This window comes from Mytilus galloprovincialis, chromosome 12, assembly GCF_965363235.1.
Source record: "Mytilus galloprovincialis chromosome 12, xbMytGall1.hap1.1, whole genome shotgun sequence".
NCBI classification, from domain to species: Eukaryota; Metazoa; Mollusca; class Bivalvia; order Mytilida; family Mytilidae; genus Mytilus; species Mytilus galloprovincialis.
The window spans coordinates 14976397-15000174 of NC_134849.1; the positions used below are offsets into that span (position 1 = coordinate 14976397).

Here is a 23778-nt window from a genome sequence, read left to right on the forward strand (position 1 = left end):
TTACAATTATGCAATGCACCAAGTTAAGTTGACCTATCGCTATTAGTGTTAGAAAAACAGGCAAATACCATACACCAAGTATAGTTAACCTATCGATATTAGTTTTACAACCAGGTGCTCCGCAGGGAGCAGCTTTATATGACCGCAGAGTTTTTACCCTGAACAGTTGGGGCAAGTATGGACACTTAATACAGCTCTGAATTTGGAGTGTGATCAACTTTTTGACATAATATGGGTTTCTTACACAAAATGTCAAGATCTTACAAATCTATTGCACAATATTGTGCAATTGAAGATTTCTTCTTCAAACTTTTCAAAAATTTGAATTTTGAGAAATTTGGGAAAAAATTGAAATCTGCATCCACCCCCTTCTTTTGCAATTAGTCTAAAACCTGACATTCCTTTATACATAATTTACAGGTAGTGTAAGGGAGATAAATTCAAACATACCAGTGTATGTTAAATATTTTTGAATTACCTCCCTTACACTTCTTTTTAATTGTCTTCATTGTCCATTGACCAGAAAAAAACTAGTTTTTCCCATTTTTTTGCTCCTATTCCAAAACATTTTGAGCCATAACCCCTCCCCCCCCAAAAAAAAAAGTCAATACTAACTATCCCTTCATGGTATGGAAACTTGTGGTATAATTTCAGAGATATTCATACACTTAAACACAAGTTATTGTTTGAAAACTACAAAAAATGCTTATTTATGGCCCCCTTTTTGGACCCTAATTCCAAAACTATTAGGACCATAACCTCTAAAAAGTTATTGTCGGGAAACTAAATGCGTTTTCAGACGACGCAGACGACGATATGATAGCATTATAAGATGCAAAAATAATTTGCAGTCAAATAAAAACAGGCAAAGCATTAAGCAATGAACCATAAAAATAACGTTACGGTCAAATTAAATATGTCAGTCTGACATGTACATTGTAAAAATTTTTAAACACTAAATATAGTTGACATATTGCATTCAGTATTGGAACAACAGACCAAAACACAAAAACTTAACTTTAACCACTGAACCAACAATATGGGTTTACCTCATTGTTGACATGGTTGAAGACCATAAGGTTGTCTATAATTGCTTGCATCCACTTCAATTGAACTTTGATGGAATGTTGTCTCATTGGAAATCATACCACATCTCTTTATTTTTATTTATATCTAAAAATAACAAGAATGTGTCCATAGTACACGGATGTCCCACTCACACTATCATTTTCCATGTTCAGTAGACCCTGAAATTGGGGTCAAAATTTTAATTTAGCATTTAAATTAGACAGATCATATCATAGGGAACATGTGTACTTAGTTTCAAGTTGATTGCACTTCAACTTCATCAAAAACTACCTTGACCAAAAACTTTAACCTGAACTTCACACTATTATTTTCTATGTTCAGTGGACGGTGAAAGTGGGGTCAAAACTTTAATTTGGCACTGAAGTTAGAAAGATCATATCATGAGGAACATATGTACTAAGTTTAAAGTTGATTGGACTTCAACTTCATCAAAAACTACCTTGACCAAAAACTTTTAACCTAAATCCCGACGAACGGACGTACAGACCAGAAAACATAATGCCCCTTTACTATCGTAGGTGGGGCATAATTACACAAAAATATGACACACAAGCTGAATCCTTTTGCTTTAAAAAGTAACAATGTGTGAATAGTCCAAATGGGATATATTTATATCAACATACTGTTGACATTAATCAAATATAAAGTACAACAATCAAGTATAACACAATTCTTAAGCCTTGTCTACAAATTCTAAGCAATAGTTCATGATCCCATGAAACTGTAAATTTCTCTGAAAACATATAAGAAAGTGTTATCTAAGATTGAGTGTGTTCTTCAATTCTGTATTGTTGAATGTTTTCTTTTCATTCCATTGCATTTTTTCTATCACCACCATCTACTCCTGAATAGCACCTTCTGTTTTTCACATCTTTATGTCTGTTCATACATGTAAGTCACTAAACATAATAACCATTCATCTTCTGTGTTTCCCTTTTTCTTTCAATCTTTTGACGAAGGTAACTTCTTCTTTATTTCTTATGCCATATCTATAATATAACATTTCTAATATTACTTAGTTCAGGTAAGATACACAGCTTTATCAAATTAATCTAATACAGCATTCTAATAGTAAAATTAAAATTGTGACAGCTATTTAAGAGATAACTGTATTGTATTTGAAGCTTTAAGGAAGTCCATCGGTAGTTTTACTGTCGCAAATTTAGTTTACCTGGCGACGCCTAGCGGAGACAGGTAAACGGGTATTTGCGACAGTTATAAAAACTACCGATGGACGTCCAAAAAGCTTCAAATACCATACATTTATCTCTATTCTAATGCAAAACAAGTTCATAATTAAATTCCAATCATTATTTCAGTGTAAAATCTTCATTAAAGAAAAATCCGCGAAAAGATGTTATCTTCTTCAGTCCCAACACTAGATGACGTCATAGATATGCTTCCGACGTGAAACATAAACACTGGGTGTTTTCTGGCTTTTGTGCCGCTTCAGCCGTAATACAATTTGATAAAAAGAGGATTTTTAGGTGCAACATGCGAGTTTTATGGCTTATTATTGTAGAAATTACATGTCAATACATTCAGCAATTCAAAATGTCGGCTACCTTAGTTTCAGACAAGGAGATAGAGAATTTTAAGCTAACTGTCATCCAATCAGAACCATTGATACAAACTAATTGCATTAGAATTTTGTTTATTGACCTCTTGTTATATTTATATGAATATGTACAGTCAATTCATTATTATTTGTTGGATACCAATTTTCATTGAATTCGTGGGTACAGGGAAAGAATGAATTTAAATATTCAAATGCAAATTTGCTGTATGATTAAATGCAAACTTTTGTTATCACATTAAGCAACATGACGGTTGCCACATGTGGAGCAGGATCTGCTTACCCTTCTGGAGCACCTGAGATCACCCCTTGTTTTTTATGTGGTTCATGTTGCTTAATCGTTAGTTTTCTATGTTGTGTCATGTGTACTATTGTTTGTCTGTTTGTCTTTTTTCATTTTTAGCCATATGGCGTTGTCAGTTTATTATCGATTTATGAGTTTGAATGTCCCTCTGGTATCTTTCATCCCTCTTTTTGAAAACCATGTGATAAAAAATCCACAAAAATGAAAGTTTCCCTCAAACCACGAAAAATTGATACCCAAGAAAATAAATGAATCCACAGTATATTGTTCAAGACTATTCATGAACCTCTTTGCAATTTGTATTGTTGAATTGTCACAATGATGCAAACTCCTATTTAAACTTAATAATTCATTATAATTACATTAGATGTATGTTTCATTATAATATTTTATTCTGATTGGCTAACTGCACATCACGTGTTATTCCGTAAGCAGTTGCATTGCTCAATACAACTTTTCATTCATGATAACATGTGCTCCAACAATAAAGTGCACAGGTGAATTTAATAATAAAATATATAAAATTCGTGTTTTCATAATCATAGCTAAAAATGTAATTATAAGTATTGAATGCTTCTTTTTGTAACTTTATAGGGTTGTAAAAGCGTTGACCGTGCGTACATTTTTAGAATGAAGCGCTTCCGCGCTTCATACAAAATGTACTTCGGTCAACGCTTTTACACCTCAATAAATTTACAAAAAGAAGCATTCAATTCTTAAATAAATAATAATGAGATGCAGTTTGATTGCCAATGAGACAACTATCCACAAAATTTTAAATAGAGTGCATGTAAGCATTTATAGACAACTGTACAGCCTTCAACAATGAGAAAAACCCATACTGTTTATTAACTATATAAGGCTCAGACATGAATAATATGAAACAATTCAATTAAGAAAACTTACAGCTTAATTTATAACAGACAATTAACTAAATTTAAATATGATAGACATGAACCAAAGACAAATACTGCACAACAAGCTCCTGACTATGGACAGGCACATAAAGATTGTGGCAGGGTTAAACATGTTTGTAAGCGCTCAACCCTCCCTCAAATTGGGAGGGTGGTGTATCAACACAGTATAAGAACAAACTATAAAAATCAGTTGAAAAGGCTTAACTCATCAGACCCATACAATGTTGAAAAAGTTCATACATAAATATATACAGACTGTACCTGGCTGGGAGTTATTCCATAAGTATTTATTATCTCCATTTTAATAAAACTGCTTTTCAGAGCACAGCTGCATACTTACTCAGAGGTCAAACAGTTGGGGCAAAAATGGACACAATAATCAAGCTTGGTAGAGGTCAGACTTTGGATTGTAATTAAATATTTGACACATTATAGGTCTCTGACATAAAATAAATGTCAAAGAAATTGAAATTGGTTATATAATTGCAATTTATGTTCAATTGAAGATTTCGTACTGTTGTGCAATACTTAGAAAATCAGTTTTTAGACTTTACACAAAGAATTAGCAAAATAAATTGTAACCCCCAATTTTTCTTTGGAAAATTGACAACTTCTTAAATCTTGAGGGAAAATATGCCCATCCCCCCAATACAAAATTTGGAAAAACACTTTTTGAACTCCCCTTGGAGTAGTTACTTCCAACCTTTCCCTTTGTGGTATCGAACCTTGTGCATTTTTTGAGAGATCCATTCACAAGTTATTGTTCCGAAACTATAGAAATGCTTATTTTGGACCTATTTTGAACCCATTTTTGCCCATAAATCCTAAACAGTTGGGACAATCACCTCCAAAAAATATCCCAACCTTCCTTTTGTGGTATTTAACCTTTTGCTCAAATTTCATAAAGATCCATACACTTCAACTAAAGTTATTGACCAGAAAACCAAATGTCTTCATTCATGCCGTTGCTAATGATGACGTGATTGCATTATGAAAATAAAACATCATTACCTTTCTATATAGATAATTGATCATCAAAGTTAATTGTTCCTAAACAACAATACTTACTCTTTAAGTAATTTTTTGTCATCTGTGAGTTTTTCTCCATCAAAGTAGAGCCAAAAACGTTTCCATATATATCTCCTAAAATTATAAATTTCAATACTTAGTCACAAAATAGTTCAACTACATGAATAAATATTTATTACTTTCAGATAACTTATAACAGCGGAAAATATATTCAAATTCGAGATAATACAATTAACAGCAGCCAAAACTTGAATTATATATTACCCTGTAATTTCCATCAAAGTCAATACTAAAATCTTGAAGAAACTGTTAAATCTTGTAAAAAGTCAAAAGCAATAAATTACATAAACAATGTAAGGTTTATGCAGTTTTTGATCACATTTCATCCCTGTTCATAAACCTCAGTTGTCTCCTATTTATGGGTCTTATTAAATTGATAAGTCTCCCTTATGCAGTCTTCACGACGAGTTGCAGCCCAGGCAGCCCAGGCTGGTGAAATTGCTCTCTGGCCTGTAAAAATCATACCTACAGGCCAACAGAATCTAACTAAAAATTTTCAAAAATTGAGCTGCGGGCCTGTAGATTTAGCAGTTCAGCGTGAAGACTGCTTATGTGGGTAAACTGTCAATCTTTACATCAAATGTAAGTTGTATCTCCTTTTTATAAGAGTTGATATTATTGGATAGATTTTTAATTTCAATGTTCCTTCATGAGAATAAAACTAATCTTAAAATTAGTAAATATTTCAAAGAATATCAAAATTATGTAGATGAATGAGACATATATATTTCAAGCATATTCTGTATGTGCCTGTCCCAAGTCAGGAGCTTTTAATACAGTAGTTGTCATGTGTTGATGTGTAACATATTTGTTTTTGTTCATTATTTTGTACATTAATTAAGCCTTAAAGGCATTAGTTTCAATTGTTTTACATTTGCCATCTAGTGGCCTTTTATGGATGACTATGTGGTATGGGCTTTGTTCATTGTAAACGCCGTAGGCTGACTTATAGTTGTTAATTTCTGTGTCATTTGGCCTCTTTTGAATAGTTGTCTCTTAGCAATCATACCACATCTTTTTTTATATATATATAAAAATCTTTAGAGTTATAGTCAGGTGGTCTTGTTTGCACATGGCAAGACTACTCCTAATTTGAGTTTTTCATGGTAAACTTATAATTAACTGTACCAGCTCAAATGTAATTTTCCATTGGCTCTTTCTTGTTTAAGGTTGACATATCGCTTGATTGCATGCTTCAAATCTAACACAGTTGCATTCTGGGTAACAACAATAGCTGAAAAAGAAAATTCAAATTATTGTAAGCACTGACATGACTGAACGGTGAGATTGATTTAATGGTGCTTTGTAAACTTATAATTAAAATACACATTTTTTATTTAATAAAACACATATCTATAGAATATCAATGCATGTTTCTCTCTCTTTCTAAAATTTTTACTTTTAACATATATCAAAAGGCCAAGGATAGTAACTCATGAACACATATTTTTATTAATTGAAATTCAATAATTTTTTTTTTTTGTATAAATAAATTGCCTCATAATGTTCATATTAACACATTATCATTATTTCAAATGGATTGAATACAATTCATTTTTTGGGATTAAGGAATACAGTTTCTTAAGTAATTTGCAACAAAACTGCTATAGTATTTTAATATCAACTCACGTAAAACTTCATCATCAGCTCTTCTGACATTGACGATCATTGCTTGTCCATATTCTAAGGCAATGTAGGAATTTATTTCTTCTAATGTCACCTGTGGTGGCAGGTCATACAACAGTGGATCTGCCTGAAATAGCAACAAAGTTTATATATACATATTAGTATAAAATGCAATAATGTTTTTGTTTTTGTTTTTTTAAGGGGGATGGGGTTGTTAGGTGGGAGATATTGGAACTACACTAATGACTAAACAATTATTTTATTTTCATATAATTCATTTAAACAATTAACTTAAAATACTGCTGTTAAATCAAATATTTAATGGAAGGCTACATGGTTACTTCATTTAAGTTTTTAAACTGTTAAAAGTTTAAACAGCCGATAATAATGTTTTGCAGAAATAATTGTCTTTTTACAGTCAGTCAGGGGTACTAATTGTACAAGTTATTTTTAATTACTTGAAGAAGTAAAAAAGAATATACACATTAAAGTAAATAAATAATGTTTGAATAATCTCCCCTTAATTTTCTCAAAAATTTACCTGTATAAGTAAATTTTTCTCACAATCCCACAAAAGTCCTCAAGTTTTGAGATGTAAATTCATGCCTTTAATGATTTTTCCCAGGTTTGCTATTTTTTTTCTAATTAGAGTTCAATGTTCCATCTCATTAATTCAATAAAGAAACTGATTGGGCAAAGATCTTAAGTATTTGTGCAAGGCCTTTAAAAATTGCTCATTGGGGGCTTGTAAATGAGCAGTGTTCTGAAGATAACAGACAAATGGGATTTTCATTGTCCATGAAATTACACTTAAATGATTAGTAAAGACATCTGCAAAGGGCAGATAATTTAAAATTCTATTAGAGCAAAGAAATCATAAGAATTCAATAAAAGAAGATAGGATGACTTTTTTACTTCTACAAGTAAAAAAATCTGAATGTCTAAGGGACATAACTCAGCCAATTTTTTTTTTACTATACAAGTAAATTAAATTCACTTGTAAAAGTATCCTTACTACTAATTTACTTATATAAGTATATTAATATTACTTCTTAAATTAATTAAAAGTAACTTGTACAAGTAGTACCCCTGACTGACAGTATTAAATGAATTAAACTCCATGATATAGTCAAAATGGTTGAAAGTGGCCTAAAACAACAAAAACCGAAAAATCAATCAATCCCATTGTTTCTGTACAAGTCCACAAAAAGTTAAAGCTGTGAATCTGAAAAATTATATTTTGACTTCTTTAAAAAACAAAGTTAAAAGTTACATAGAATCTGCTCACCCTTTGTATTGTTATTCCTCTAGGATATGAGGGCAATAAGAAGCAACACTAGTTTTATAGGCACACAAGTATAATTGTAAACAGTCACATCATCTTAGTGTACACGTCATCAGTATCAGTGCTTATCTATGGGGCGAATCATAAACATATATATATATCGTTACACCATTCTTGTACAGCTGAGATCATTCCTAGTTTTTAGTGTGGTTCGTGTTCAATCTTTAGTTTTTTATGTTGTGTTTTATTTTGTGTACTGTTGTTTGTCTTTTCTTCGCCTTTCCTTTTTTCGCCATGGCATTGACAGTTTGAGTATCCCTTTGGTATGTCGCCATGGCATTGACAGTTTGAGTATCCCTTTGGTATGTCGCCATGGCATTGACAGTTTGAGTTTCCCTTTGGTATGTCGCCATGGCATTGACAGTTTGAGTATCCCTTTGGTATGTCGCCATGGCATTGACAGTTTGAGTATCCCTTTGGTATGTCGCCATGGCATTGACAGTTTGAGTATCCCTTTGGTATGTCGCCATGGCATTGACAGTTTGAGTATCCCTTTGGTATGTCGCCATGGCATTGACAGTTTGAGTATCCCTTTGGTATGTCGCCATGGCATTGACAGTTTGAGTATCCCTTTGGTATGTCGCCATGGCATTGACAGTTTGAGTATCCCTTTGGTATCTTTTGTCTCTCTTATTTCACAGTAAAAGATATTTTTTTGTACAATCAATGAAGACTTTATCGACTATACTGTACACTAACCTAAATGTATATACAGTGTAATCTGCTTTATCTGATACTTGAGTATTCCAACATCCTGCTTTAACATGTTTAACCAACATATTTTTATGGTCTCAAAACATGCCTATCATTGTAGAAATAATCTGAGTATTCAGACACTCTGCTTAATCAGATATTTTTTTCTGATCCCCCAGTGTGTCAGATAACACAGGTTACACTGTATATGTACCTTTTGGCTCTTTAAGTGTCCCCAAGGTTCCTACTTACAGTTATTATATCCGACAATGTACTCTGGACCTTGATCATAACTTCCTGATGACTAAGAACCAAATCCTCATTACAGTTCTCTTCTTCATCTTCTTCACCTTCTTTACATTCCACCTTATCTGTGATCTGATCAACAAGTCGGCTGTCAAGGTCATCACTATGGGTACTGTCTTTGTTTACATTTTGTGTGTGTACATTCGTGTCAGAAGATTTTGGTGTACTTTGATCAGCACTTAGGGACTTGACAACCTACAATTAAACAAGCATTCTGTGAGTATTGCATTGATTATTTGAGTGAATTTTCTAAGTCACAAGGACCATAACTCTGCACAAAATCATCAGTCCGGAACAAAATTCTAGATTTGTAACTTTTCATGATAAAACAATGCTTTCTTTATGTTCTTTGTCCAAATAGTTATGACGTCTTTAAAAGCTATTTTATTTTTTGGATTTGACGCCTTACCAAAACACAGTAAGGTGTCAAAGCAACAACAAAAATAGTCTTTAAAGACGTCACGATTATTTGAACTATAAATGCTTTCTTTTTCTAAACTTTTCATATTGCCCTTGTATCATGTGCATATCATCATGATCTTTTTCATATGTGTGTATGTATTTTGTTTCTTTGTTTCTTTGTACATGTAACTTATATACATGTAATACTGAATATAAATAAAGCTTTTGTAGGTCGTACATGTACTTAGATTGAGGGATTCAAATGAGTTAATTGGTACGACAGTGTTCTCCCCAGGACATGATACCAATAAGCAGTTGTCTGAGTTAGTAGTACAAGTCTGTGTTTAGTGGTAAGAGTTAAAATTGACATTGGTAAGAGTTTGCAATGGTACAGGGAGCGTAGCTACAATCAAACAACCCAAATTTCAACAGTCCAGTAGTCTGACAGTCCAATAGACCAACAATCTGACAGTCCGTAAATCCGACAGTCTGATGGTCCGACACACATGATGCCGTGCTGCAGCAAAGTATATGGATCTCGTCTTCATATAAGCTTATAAGCATACTGCTAAAACGTGAATTATATGTAATATACTATTCAATTCCTGTTCAACATGTCAATGTTGATAACCAGAATGTCTGTTGATACATGTGCATGTGCGTGCATGTAAAATATAATGTGGTTGAAAGTGATATGTCACATGTATTAGATGTGTGGCAGCCCTTCAGATATCTGAAGGGCTTTCGCCCCGAAACGACTACATCGGATTGGATTTGACATACACCATGTACACATGCATGACATGTAGAAGTAATCTGTAATTTCTCTTGTTCTTTAAAGATCAATAACTTTTAATGAAATAGGAAAAGTGTCATTATCTCAAATTTTCCACATGCAGTAACACTTTCAGAAGATGTTTCATATATATATATCAGATATATATAGTTCATGGAATGAAATCTTAATAAATTGTGTCACATCTTTTTTTCTGTCATCAAAATAATACGTTATCACTGCTCTTGTATTGCAATATAAATCGCTGTACTATCTATTCTTTTTCTGGTTTAATTGCAAAAACCTGATAAATGATAACACTTATATGTAAATTATAATTATGGACTTTCTCGTTCTTCATAAACATGTAGATTATACCGTTTGTTTTCCTGTTTGAATAGTTTTACACTAGTAATTTTTTTGGGCCCTTTATAGCTTGCTGTTGGGTGTGACCCAAGGCTTCGTGTTGAAGACCATACCTTGACCTACAATGGTTTACTTTTATAAATTGTGACTTGGATGGAGAGTTGTCTCATTGGCACTCATAACACATCTTCCTATATCTACTTAGCATTCCAAGTCATAGAATCGCGTAAAAAAGAACGGAATGAAGATGGGCAATGACGTGAAGACAGTACTTATTCATACACAGCAGACAAAGCAGATACATTTGTACATGAGATAGTGGATATAAGACTGATGGCTGCAGTGTTGAAGGTTACAGGTTCAATTCTGACTCTGGGTGCGAGACATTTCATTCATCAGAAGGATGAATTTCATTATCCCTCTCCCATCTCTTTGGATTATAGGACTGTCTGATTATAGGTCTTACTCCATGGTACAAGTTTTCTATAAATTGCTGAAATTAATTGTACATTAAGGGGCTTAAATGGGGGTATCTGCACGGAAGAATGCGAAATAAAATTGCCATTTCACAATGAACGAACAATTAAAAATTTCTTGCACCTTGATCTTTTTACCGATTTCATGAAAAACTGTGAATAACAACCTTTTTGAAGATTGCATGGAAAATTGCAAAACATGTTGCACGAAAATATCCCTTTGGCTTTACCACCCTCTACATTGTATTGTTTACATGTAATCATGTATGAAATTATTGATTGACATTGTCATTATTGTATAAGAGAACGGTATAAATATTTTAATTACTTGAACATACATACATACACTTGGAGCTGCTACACCATTCAATACAGTAAAGCCAAGCAATTGTTCTCAAATTGCATATTAATGGTAGACATTTACCTTAACAAAGCACCTATCAAGTAAATCAGACTGGTCCATGGGCGCAGCCATTTTGTAAAGTCATGTGACAGGATTGCTAATTTTTGTGTTTATTTAAATTACCTCAAACATTTTAATTATACGCAGCAAAAAATAAATAATTAAAATAATGAAATAACTTCTAAGAAAATTAAATTAAATTTTTTTTATAGTGCTACGAACAAAATGAAAGTAGAAATGAGGTCGTTTCCGGTTTCACTTTGTTCTTTCACAACTATGTTGCTGTTTTGCCCAACGTGTGCGAATATTCTGGTGGTTGAGGAAGGCCAGAACTGCTACAGATTCGCATGTAACACATGCCCTTATATACAAAATATTAACAGAAAGGTAACCATAAAAAGTTATAAGAAATATATCTCGGCTCATGATATAAATCTTTAGTTTAGTTAAAAAATCTTGGATATGTATAAAAATTATAGAACAAAAAAAGTTGTCTGTCTATGATTTTCTCTTTAAAAATAATAAGGTAATGACCGAGGACATGTAACTGTCATCTGAAAATACACCTTATCGCTAATCCCGGCTGACCCGGACGCTTGAACTTTTGACGCATACAACAATCACTTTTTCATTGTGGCGTCGGATGTTTTGTATTGTGTCGTCAAAATTTTACGGGAACCTGTGTGATATCCACTAATGGCGGACAAATAGCGATAAGGTGTATTGTCATGATAGTTGTGAGGTATAATGTAGCATATATAGTTATGTCCAACAATTTAAATTAAATGATTGGGGTCTCACGGAATCCGGGTCTGTTCGTGGCCAATCACGTCGCACCCATTAACGTTCGTGCCCTTTAGGAGATAACTGTATTGTATTTTAAGCTCCGACGGCATCAATTGGGGATTTGATGGTCGCAAATTAAGTTTACTGGCGACGCGTTAGACGGGTATTTGCGACCATCAAATCCCAAATTGATGCCGTCGGAGCTTAAAATACAATATTGTTATCTCCATTCTAATGAAACTGAGAGAAAACAACGTTAAAACATATATTTAAAATCTGTCATATGCCGTCTGTGCTTGCGCGTACGTCCCATAGCATCAATTGTCAATTGATGCCATGTAAGAAAGTGACGTTATCCAATCAAAATGAACGTTAAAAACGTTGTTGCATTAGAATTTACTTTCTCACCCTCCACGTTCGCACCCAAAGTCGGTTCACACCCTACACGTTCGCGCACAATTTTCATTGGTATTATTTATATAATTTGGAATCAAGTTTTGGTAAGTGCATTGCTTTATATATATTTCATCTCCCTTTACACAATGGCTGTGCATTTTTCACGTGGCTGAAAACTGAATGATAATCCTGAATATATATGGTAGAGGGCGAGCAAACACATACAATTAATAGACTTAAATACTTTTATAGCAGCCTACACACTTTTAAAGTCAAGATACAAGACAGTACGTGTACTTATCGAAACCATAAACTCTTGAACACGTTGTAAATTTGGATTTCCAAAATGGCGTCCTGGGACGGCAACGAAGTCTTAAAAAACATTAAAATTGACACGGATATGTCAAAGATAGATACAGAATACCCATCTAATTGTTTACCAATAAAACTGAATAAGCGTACTGGTAAAGCAAAGAAATGTCAATTTGAGGCTATTGATGTAAATATGTACGAAGAAAGTGCCCATATGATTACATTTCACACCTCTGTAAATAGAATACAACCCTGGATAAAGGCTCTCAGCCTGCTTTACTTTGACAATATGGGTAATCAAAAAGATAATGTAATAAAATGGTCAGATGTACCAGAAAGATGGTCTGACAGACATGATGTTGCTAACACCATATTAATAGAAATCAGAGATCCAAGTGAACATATCTTGAAATATAATGTCACCTTTTTTGTAACAACAGGTACTATTAGAGTACAAGGAAGTAACTACCTCTCCTTTGTTGAAAAAGATTTCCCAATTCTGATTGAAATAATGAAGCTGTTAGATACATGTGAAAATGACGAGACCCCCTTGAAAACAATCGAAGGTCGTGAACCTAATGAAGTGGTCACACAGCAAACAATAAATGATCAAGTAATGACGGTTTCAGAAAAACAAACCAAGACTGATGCTAACAATATAAATGAAGAAAAATCTGAAGTTTCACAAAACCTAAAACCAACCAACCCAAAAATTGATAATAATAACAATGCAGCAGATACCCCTTCACAAACTGAAGTCAATTTGTCTCGTCTTCAACAATGCTTCCTTGACACTATATGCAAACTTCAAATTAGTCAGGAAAAAGACACTACAACTATAGTAGAAGCTGTTAATGAGTGCAAAATACTTCTTTTGCAAGGTCAGTCTCAACTTGACCAAAAGAGCACTGATAAGGATACTCTGCCTAAAGAATTACAATCAGTACAACAAAAAATCAAAACATTACAAGAAGAAAAAGATTCTCTGAAGTCACAACTACAAATTGAAAAGGGGAATGTTACGCTTCTAAAATGTCAGTATGACGATTTGAATATTCATAGTAGAAATCTGCTAGTAGAGACTAGAAAGGAATTAGAAAAACTTGTCTCATCAACAAACTCCGAGCTTGACTTTAATGCAAATAGGCTTATTATAAAAAACCAAGAACTACAAACACTTCATGAATCTGAGCACAATTTAAGGTTACAGTTGGATAAAGCGATGGATGAAATACTCAACCTGAAAAGTCAAATTTCATCATCAATGGATATTTCTGGTCAACACGCTGGAACTGCAACATCCAAGTCACAACACCAGACTAAAGAACAAGTTGACCAACAACCAATTTGGAAACCTAGTGTCCTTCTAATAGGAACGTCAAATATTCGTGGGATCAATGAAAGTAAATTATCGCCAAGTATAGATGCTATTAAGGAAATATGCTTTACTCTGGATAAAACAAATGAATATATCCTTGGTTATAATCCTCAAACTCCACCAGCTGTTGTTGTTTTACACATACTTACCAACGATCTAAAGACAAAAACCCCACAGAATTGTGCATGTGAGCTGTTTGCACTTATATCCACTATTCAAGAGAAATGGTGTGAAGTTAAATGTATAATATCACTTGCTACACCAAGAAAGGATGACATGATGCACCACACTAATGGGCAGATTGTTAATGCTCTCATCAAACAGAATTTCTATGGAAGGCATTACACAGAGCTTAAGAAATTCCAACTAATAGAACATAATAACATGTACTATGAAGGTCAAGCGAACGAGGATTTATTACAAAACGACTTGTATCACTTAAACGATAAAGGTGTGTCATTTCTGGCATCAAACATAAAACAAGCAGTACACCAAATTCTCAATATTCCGCTCCCACCCACTCGTCGACCTAGGAGCCAATCGCGCAACAGACGAGGAAGAGGTAGAGGTCGTGGCCGTGGCCGTGGAGATTCAGATTAACTTTGTATAATAATACTAATGTCAATTTTATTCTACACATATATAATGTATATTGTTCATATTCATATCACATAATTCTCTTTTTATTACAAATACATGTATATGCAGTAGAACTTGCATGTTCTATTTTTTTTTTGTTTTCCATATAAAATTCAGGATGTCATAAATGAACAAACATTATATTGTAAACTTTTAATATTGTTCATTATTATTTGAAAAGTTAAAAGTCATATATAAATTCAACTTAGTTCTAAATAACATAGTGAATATCAAATAACGCAAGGATTGCCTTAATTTTATTCCCTTTATTACAATTGAATGTGTGAATTGCACACAAGGGAATTTTGGTACACTACTAACTAAGTTTATAAAAAGAAAGATAAAAAAAAAGGAATCAAAATCAAGTCAAGGACAAAAACAACTGATTTAACTTGACGGCCATTTAATTCTAATTCTTTAATTGGCACCTTATAAAAAGGTTTATCTTTTTGCATATATTCTTTATCATATTGTTTATAAAATATTTATATACTTGGAAAGTATTTAAATAATTCTTTTTCATTTTGTTTTTAAATTTCTTTGATATTTAAAATAAATACAAGAATAGAAGGGACTATGTCACCAAGAACAGTCACATCATTAAAAATGTGCTTTCTTAATTTAGGGGGCCTTATGAACAAGGAGGGTAACAAAACGGATGATCCCCTTTTCTTAAACAAAATTGATAAATATGATTTGGCTTTTTTTGCTGAAACACACATTGGATATGAGTCCAATATTCATAGAATAGGTCCTTTTAATTGTTATAATGTATGTAGACCTAAAACTAGGGCAAACAACAGATTTTTTGGTGGGTTGGCAGTATTAGTTAAAAAAAATATCAAACCTTATGTAAAAATTCTCAAAAACACTTGTACTGACATTATGTGGATAAAGTTAGAAAAGGATTTTTTTGGTTTTCAAAAAGACTTATATATGTGTGTAGTGTATAACCCACCCTCAATGTCATCATATACTCAGGGACTCGACCGGGACATTACTGAATGTTTAGAACAGGAAACTGCAAAATATATGAAAATGGGTAATGTTTTACTGTGTGGTGATTTTAATGCAAGAATTGCCAATTCCCCTGATTATATTTTAAATGATGATCAATCTTATTTACCTCTTTTTGATAACTATCCAATTGATAAGCAAATCTTGAAAAGACAAAGCAGTGATACAACAATTGATTCAAGGGGAAAGAGTCTATTAGATCTCTGTATTCTAAACCAGTTAAGGATACTAAATGGTCGAGTCCTAGGGGATGTTTTTGGAAAGTACACATGTTATACGCCAAACGGCAGTAGTGTGGTTGACTATGTGATGGTGTCGGAGAGTATTCTGGATCAAATTTTATATTTTTATGTTCACAACTTTATGCCTACTATTTCAGATTGTCATTGTATACTGGAATGGGAAATGTCAAGTAAATTTACTGTTGATGATAATGATTGTAATATTAATATGTTTGATAAATCTCCAAATTTCATATGGTCAGATGAATCACCTACAAACTTTCAGACAGCTCTATTATTACCAGATATACAAACACAAATTGATACATTTAATAAAAGTATAATCAAAGAGTCTCAATCCTCTGTCGATGAGGCTGCAGCAGAATTATCACATATTTTCCTGTCTGCTGCTACTAATTCTTTAAAAAGAAATAAACTAAGAAATAAGAAAATAAAGACAAAAAAATGGTTTGATGGAGATTTGTACCATCTTCGAAACAAATTAATAAGTTACGGTAAAATATATTCAAAATTTCCTTATGACCCATTAGTGAGAGGTCACTATTATAAGCTTAATAAGCAATATTCTAAACTTAGAAAATTTAAGTATAAAGAATATAAAAAATCACTTGTTGAGCAGTTACAGAATCTACATGATGATAATCCTAAATCTTATTGGAAGTTAATTAATGATTTAAAAAATAATGATAATAAGGACCATAGTTCTGCTGTGGCACCATCTGTGTGGGTTTCACATTTCAATGGATTATATCAATTACATGAGTCATTCAAAGAAAGAGTGGCTAAGTTGGAAAAAAAGCTAGATAATCTTGAAAAAAATGTTTGTTTTAATAATCTTGATAAACTTATAACAGAGAAAGAAATTTCTTTTGCCATTTCTAAACTACGTTGTAACAAATCACCAGGCTTGGATAACATTTCAAACAATATGATTAAACACAGTCAAAATGTTTTACTATCGTCTCTTTCAAAAATATTTAATTCTTGTCTGTCTCATGGTATATACCCAAGAAATTGGACCGAAGGTTATATTACAGTATTACATAAGTCAGGTGAAGTCACTGACCCAAATAATTATAGAGGACTAACAATCACTAATGCAATTGGTAAGCTTTTTAACAGTATACTTAATATAAGGTTGGATAGTTTTTTAGAAGAAAATAATGTAATTAATGATTGTCAAATAGGTTTCACAAGAAAGGCAAGAACATCTGACCATATGTTTGTTTTAAAATGTATTTTTGATAAATACTGTAATACTAAGGATGGGAGAGTGTTTGCTTGCTTTGTTGATTTTCATAAAGCTTTTGATAAAGTAATACATACAGGAATTAGAATTAAGCTGTTAGAGATTGGGGTTAGTTCAAGGTTTTATAGCGTTATAAAGAATATGTATCTTGAAACTAGATCTTGTATAAAAATACATGATAAAATAACTGAATTCTTTCAAACAAAGCTTGGTGTTAAACAAGGAGATAACTTGAGTCCTAACTTGTTTAAAATATTTATAAATAGCCTTCCAGACTATTTTACACGAACCAGAGATCCAATTATGCTGGATGGCAAACTCATTCATTGCCTTATGTATGCTGATGACATTGTAATTTTATCTAACTCAGCTGAAGGACTACAAGAGAAATTAAATGAACTTCATAATTTTTGCAATGACTGGTGCTTAGATATAAATACTAAAAAAACTAAGGTGTTGATATTCAACAAGGCAGGCAGACATATCTCTCAAAAATTTATTTTCAACAAAGATGAGCTGGAGTGTGTATCTAATTATAAATATTTGGGTATCCAATTTAATGCATCATGTTCTTTTTCATATGCTCAGAATGATTTATACCAAAGAGCCTTAAAAGCATACTTCAAACTATGTAATGATTTTTTAGTGCATAATCCTACTGTTGAAAATGCAATTCATGTTTTTGACCATACAATAAAGCCTATACTTTTATATGGGTGTGAAATTTGGGGATATTTCAATCCCTTTACTGCACGTTTAAAAAAAGAAAACATAACAGTGGATACAATTTACTCAAGGATACTTTGTGAAAAACTTCATATTAAATTCTGCAAATATATTTTAGGCGTTAATAGGAAGAGTACAAACTTTGCAGTTTTGTCTGAATTAGGCCGTTTTCCACTTCACTATGATATAGTCAAACATGTTTTAGGATATTGGCATCGTTTAGAAAATATTGGCTCATCATTTCCCTTGTTAAAAGCTGCATATAATTGTTCTAAAAAGCTATTTGAAACAAAAAAAACCTCTTGGTATGGATCAATTAATATTTTAAGGGAAAAAATGTCAGGCATAGAAAAACATGCATATTCTTGAAAAATACTCAACATTTAAACTACACTGTGGTCAGATAGTTAAGGGATACTATACTGCATTGTGGAAAAAACAGCTAGACAAACATAAAGATGGTAAACTACGAACTTATGTAACATTCAAGTGCAACTATGGTTTTGAAAATTATTTGTCAATAATTCGACATTTTGAGCAAAGGAAATGTATTACTAGATTAAGAATATCTGCTCACAAATTGCAAATTGAATCTGGTAGATACCAGGGTACTCTTCGACAAAACCGAATTTGTCTCAGGTGCACCTCAGGTGAGGTTGAGGATGAAGTTCATTTTTTATTTAAATGTGACACTCATTTATTAAAAAGAGAGGAAATGATGCAAAATATATTAAAATCATGTCCAAACTTTCAAAATTTAAATATTGATAACAAATTAATTTGGATAATGAATAATGAGGATCCTAATGTACTATTTGCATTTTACAAATATATAGAAGATACTTAAGAATTAAAGTACAACTTAATCTGCAATAACTAATTCATTATAACTCTTTAATATGAATTTGGATACCCTGTTAAGCCTGCACAGATCATAAGAAGAATTTCAAATTCTTTGGCACCGTCCCTTGATGATCTTTGCTGGCTGGACACAGAATCTATAATCTTAGAAATATGTTTTAAAAATATATTTTCAATAATTAAGGAGCTTGACTCATCTGCATTAAGTACAAGTAGGGACTCCCCTTTAAGCACCGACTCTTGGTGCTTTCTGCAGATAAGTCATATTAAATATCCTTTATTAAATAAACTTTGTTATTTGCAGTATACCTCATAGTCAAATGTGGGAGTGCTTAATTGCTTTGTTTTTTATTGGGTTCTTTTTGTATTTTTTTGTATTTTTATATATTGACATTTCTCCGCACAAACTACTAATGCCTCATGCTTGTCTTCTCAAAGTGAAGATACACTTACCGGGTGCACTTGAGTCATTTTCAACATAGTATTCATTGAATAATAATACATTGCTACTATTTCGTTGAGTGTATTTTCTGTGTTATATTATTTTATTTTATTATTTTTATAACACTTGGTACATATCTTTACTGTGTGTGTATTGCATATGTTATTGTTTATAATAATATTGTCTGTATCATATGCCCTCCTGGGGCCCTAATTTGGTAAAATAAAATATTCTATTCTATTCTATTCTATTCTATTCTATATAAATAATATTTTTTCATTGTTTCTACATATAGTTATAAATATTTGTTTTACATGAGTTCAAAGCAGCCAAGCTGTTAAAAACAATTTTCTTTCAAGTTTTTGATTTGAAATCTTACTCATAACAAGCTAAATACATGCAGTATTTACACCAAAGCAATTTGCAAGTTAAAACAACAATCATGATTTTTAAACACTCAACAATAACACCAAAGGAGTAAGTTTGGTAAGTGCCATATTTGGCCCCAATTATAAAGTTCATGGTTACAAGACAATAATTGTTTTATTAAAGTTGCCTTAGAGACATGTGAGAAAGTTAAAACAGAGCTGTTTTTGTCAAAGTTTAATTCTAACACGTTGATTTTTACATCCCAAAAAGGTCAAGATAAGGGATTTTGGTGAAATTTGACAAAATCAGCTGGATTTCAACCAAATAAAGGACCAGGAAACATAGAGCGCAGGCGTCGACAAGCTTAATATTCAAATAAGACATGTTAAATGTCTTCACAAACATTATTTTAAAAGATCTTTGTTGTCGACGTATGCGCTCTATATTTCCTGTCAAATAATCTTTGGAAATTTACCCATTTTCATTGATTTTTTCGTGAAAAATCAATATGAGTACAACTTGTGACGTCATAATGAAACGCAGAAACGTAAAATTTTCAACAAAATTGCTTATATCCTATCTAGTCAATGTATTAGCTATAATTTATCGTGATATTGGTCAATAAATCCGAATTTGAAATTTACGCTAAAAAAGGGGGTCATTTTAGGACCTTATCGAACATACTCCTTTAGCTGTGTATAATTCCAATTAGCAGTAATCATACATAATTAACATTTAATAATTAATCATCAAATTAATAAAAAGAATCTATATTATAAATCCCAAATTTTATTCAAGAAAATAGAATTATTTGGTATAAATTGGGCCCGAACGTGTAGGGAGCGAACAGACTTCAGGGGCAAACATGTGAGGCGCGAATGTGTAGGGTGAGAAAGTGTATTGGGCCCGAACGGACCTGATGCCGGTCTCATTGGGAGGGGGGGTGTCTAATCCCTGATTGCGCTTATTGTTAAGAGAGAATTATGTATCTCCCTTCTTGTTGCCATAATAGCGCATGTAATGTCCCATGTTCCGCAGGACTTTGTTTCCCGTTTCACGCTAAATTATTTGACTTTCACTTGTCCATGTTGTCACCTAAAAAAAAAATTGGCTACATTATACTTATGATACGTGTCACTTTTTAAAAAAATCAGCCAATCTTACATCACTCTTAGACCCCAATACAACCAACTATGATTTCTTCAAAGTTTTTTTTTCTATTTTTGGCTATTGCTTTTTTGGTGGTGTCATTTAAACCAATCTAGAGTTATGCCCCTTTACGAAAGGAAAAATTGCTGAATTTTTGGTTTCTTGTCTCTTATTTAAGTTTGTCTCAACAAAATGTTATAAAACTTATACACATGCCTTTTTACCACAAAACTCATATCAAGTAAAAATTTGGGTAGCTTTACTTCTTTTGTTCTTCAGTTATGTCCCTTAATAACTGCAGTGTATCCCAAACTGTGTCTTACCGACAAAATGTCAGACAAACAATCTTATGTTCAGACAGAAATTTTAGATTTGTTAGTTGAATATATAGAGGAAAAGTGTCACATTTCTTTTTTGGTCAGATCAACCCTTAAACAGTTGATATATAAGCGAGGGCATCATCGGTGTCCTTTGGACACATTCCCCATTTATTTTCATTTGATATTCATTGATATCGTTAGATTGAATTAATTACTTATACAAATACAAATAAGTTTATTTTGCAATGAGTGCCCCAAAGGAGCAGAAATATAAATTCCAATACAAGCACAAATTATACAAAACACAAAATTCAATATGGATTGGTTCAATTAATACATTATGTAATATATAGATAAAGTTATTAATAATGATATAAAATAGCATAGGGAAGCTAGGGAACATGAAAACAGATTCATATAACAATGAAATATATTGTACAAGTAAAGTGATTCAATCTAAGTATTCAACAATTGGAACTTTTCATTCTTAAATAAGTTGCATATTAATGTATATATATAATGATCTTCAGAGGACATTAACCATATAAATTTTTCATCACATTTTAGCTGATCAAAATTTTTAAATTTTAAGCTTATTTAGTTTAAATGATAAGTTCTTACTATATCTAGCATTCTAGTGATATAATTCCCCATGAAACATCTTTTCACATGCAGGCTATAGATCACTGTACAGTCCTTCAACAATGAGTAACACCAGTTCCTTTAAAACCCACTAATAGTAGGCTCCAAAATGCCATAATAAGACATTTATATAATGTAAAACAATTTAAATGAGAAAACTGATTTATGATAAGAGAGTAACAAACAGCAACCACCAAATTACAGGCTCTTTGTTTTGGACAGACACTAACAGACATGAAATATTACTAGTTTACTTCATATGTACAGTGTAACCTGATACCTGCCTAATCTGACACCTGATTATTCCAACATCCTACGTTTAGTGCTTTAACAGACACATGTTTAAGGTCTTAAAATATGCATACCCTTGCAGAAAAAAACCTGATTATTCTGACACCCTGCTTAATCCATCATTTTTTTCTGGTTCCCCAAAGTGTTGGTTTACATAGGTTGCACTGTATTTAAATTTTTTGACAGTCTACATTAAAATTTACCTTGTTTTACTTCTTATACATTTTAGATAGGTAATAGGAAATATCCCAAATTAAAAGAAGTGGATGATGTATTGGGTGGATCATCAGCCTGGGAAAATGTGGACTCTACAGATGGTGAGTTATATAATGTGGATCCATGTCATTGAATTAAGGAGTTACCATTTGACTTTTATTGGATTAGGGGGGGGGGGGTTAGTAAAAAAAACTAAGAATAAATTAAGAAAAGAAAAACAGGACTGTATAAGACAATGATAGAGTCAAAAATGAAAGGGCAGGACAGATATACATCTAAAAAAAGCAGGACAGAGATAATACTAAATTAAAAAAAATGTTTTCAACCTAGCCTATAAAAAAGAAGATGTGGTATGATTGCCAATGAGACAACTATCCACAAAAGATCAAAATAACACAGACATTTACAACTATAGGTCACTGTACTGCCTTCAACAATGAGCAAAGCCCATACTGCATAGTCAGCTATAAAAGGCCCCGATAAGGCAATGTAAAACAATTCAAACGAGAAAACTGACGGCCTTATTTATGTAAAAAAAATGAACGAAAAACAAATATGTAACACATAAACAAACGACAACCACTGTTGAATTATAAACTCCTGACTTAGGACAGGCACATACATAAATAATGTGACGGGGTTAAACATGTTAGCGGGATCCCAACCATGCCCCTAACCTGGGACAGTGATATAACAGTACAACATAAGAACAAACTATAAAAATCAGTTAACTAACCTGTTTATATATTATTACTATACTAATTCTGAAAAAAATTTCAGTAACAAACTTCTAAGGAAAATTAACTATATTAACCTGCAATCAAGAACAATATAATACCTTGGGCATAGTGAACATGCATTAAATATTTGCCACTGGACATTAAGCATGTGTAGTAACCAACAGTCAATCAATCTATATGTTGAACCTTAAAGATAACTCAAATTTTATTTTCAGTAACATGTCCAAAATGTGAAAACAAGAGAGCCTTCTTCATGCAGATACAGACGAGATCAGCTGATGAACCAATGACTACATTCTATAAGTGTTGTAGTATGGCCTGTTCACATCAATGGAGAGACTGAACTTCTTTTATTTTTGAAGATCTAATTCAGGATGTTTGAAAAATTGACAACTTAACAGAAAGTTAAACAACATGGCTCATTTACATGTAGCTGAAGATGGACATGTTGAAGCACAGTATTTTCAACTTGACACATATAGAATGAGACGTCTGTTGATGAATGTGTATAAACAGATGTTATAGATTCTGACTGTTAATTCTATTGTATATGTTATGTTGTGATGAGTTGATTGTTTTTAAAGACAATCTCCATGACAATTTATTAAAATTATGATGAATATTTATCATGTTTTC

At 32.3% G+C, this 23778-nt stretch overlaps 2 protein-coding genes across 2 annotated transcripts; one reads left to right on the forward strand and one right to left on the reverse strand.

The window, feature by feature from the left end:
* Positions 1-1654: 1654 nt before the first annotated feature.
* LOC143053514 (U11/U12 small nuclear ribonucleoprotein 25 kDa protein-like) lies at positions 1655-11458 on the reverse strand. The gene is made up of 6 exons (XM_076226306.1): positions 11389-11458; positions 8892-9140; positions 6605-6728; positions 6104-6209; positions 4955-5029; positions 1655-2078 (listed from the first exon to the last, which is right to left on the reverse strand). The coding sequence occupies exons 1-6, from the start codon at positions 11437-11439 to the stop codon at positions 2006-2008; spliced, it is 678 nt and encodes a 225-aa protein (XP_076082421.1). The 5' UTR covers positions 11440-11458; the 3' UTR covers positions 1655-2005.
* Positions 11459-11596: 138 nt separating this feature from the next.
* On the forward strand, positions 11597-23764 carry LOC143053515 (DNA-directed RNA polymerase III subunit RPC10-like). The gene is made up of 3 exons (XM_076226307.1): positions 11597-11754; positions 22416-22503; positions 23358-23764. The coding sequence occupies exons 1-3, from the start codon at positions 11605-11607 to the stop codon at positions 23483-23485; spliced, it is 366 nt and encodes a 121-aa protein (XP_076082422.1). The 5' UTR covers positions 11597-11604; the 3' UTR covers positions 23486-23764.
* Positions 23765-23778: the final 14 nt, after the last annotated feature.

Excerpts from the sequence above, each read along its gene's own strand:
- LOC143053514 (XM_076226306.1), bottom strand. The coding sequence starts at position 11,439 with ATGGCTGCGCCCATGGACCAGTCTGATTTACTTGATAGGTGCTTTGTT. Across the intron at positions 6,729-8,891 it reads CATTGTCGGATATAATAACT|GCAGATCCACTGTTGTATGA; the intron begins GTAAGTAGGAAC and ends TTGCTATTTCAG. Across the intron at positions 6,210-6,604 it reads AGCTGATGATGAAGTTTTAC|CTATTGTTGTTACCCAGAAT; the intron begins GTGAGTTGATAT and ends TTTCTTTTTCAG.
- LOC143053515 (XM_076226307.1), top strand. The coding sequence starts at position 11,605 with ATGAGGTCGTTTCCGGTTTCACTTTGTTCTTTCACAACTATGTTGCTG. Across the intron at positions 11,755-22,415 it reads TACAAAATATTAACAGAAAG|ATAGGTAATAGGAAATATCC; the intron begins GTAACCATAAAA and ends TATACATTTTAG. Across the intron at positions 22,504-23,357 it reads AAATGTGGACTCTACAGATG|TAACATGTCCAAAATGTGAA; the intron begins GTGAGTTATATA and ends TTTTATTTTCAG.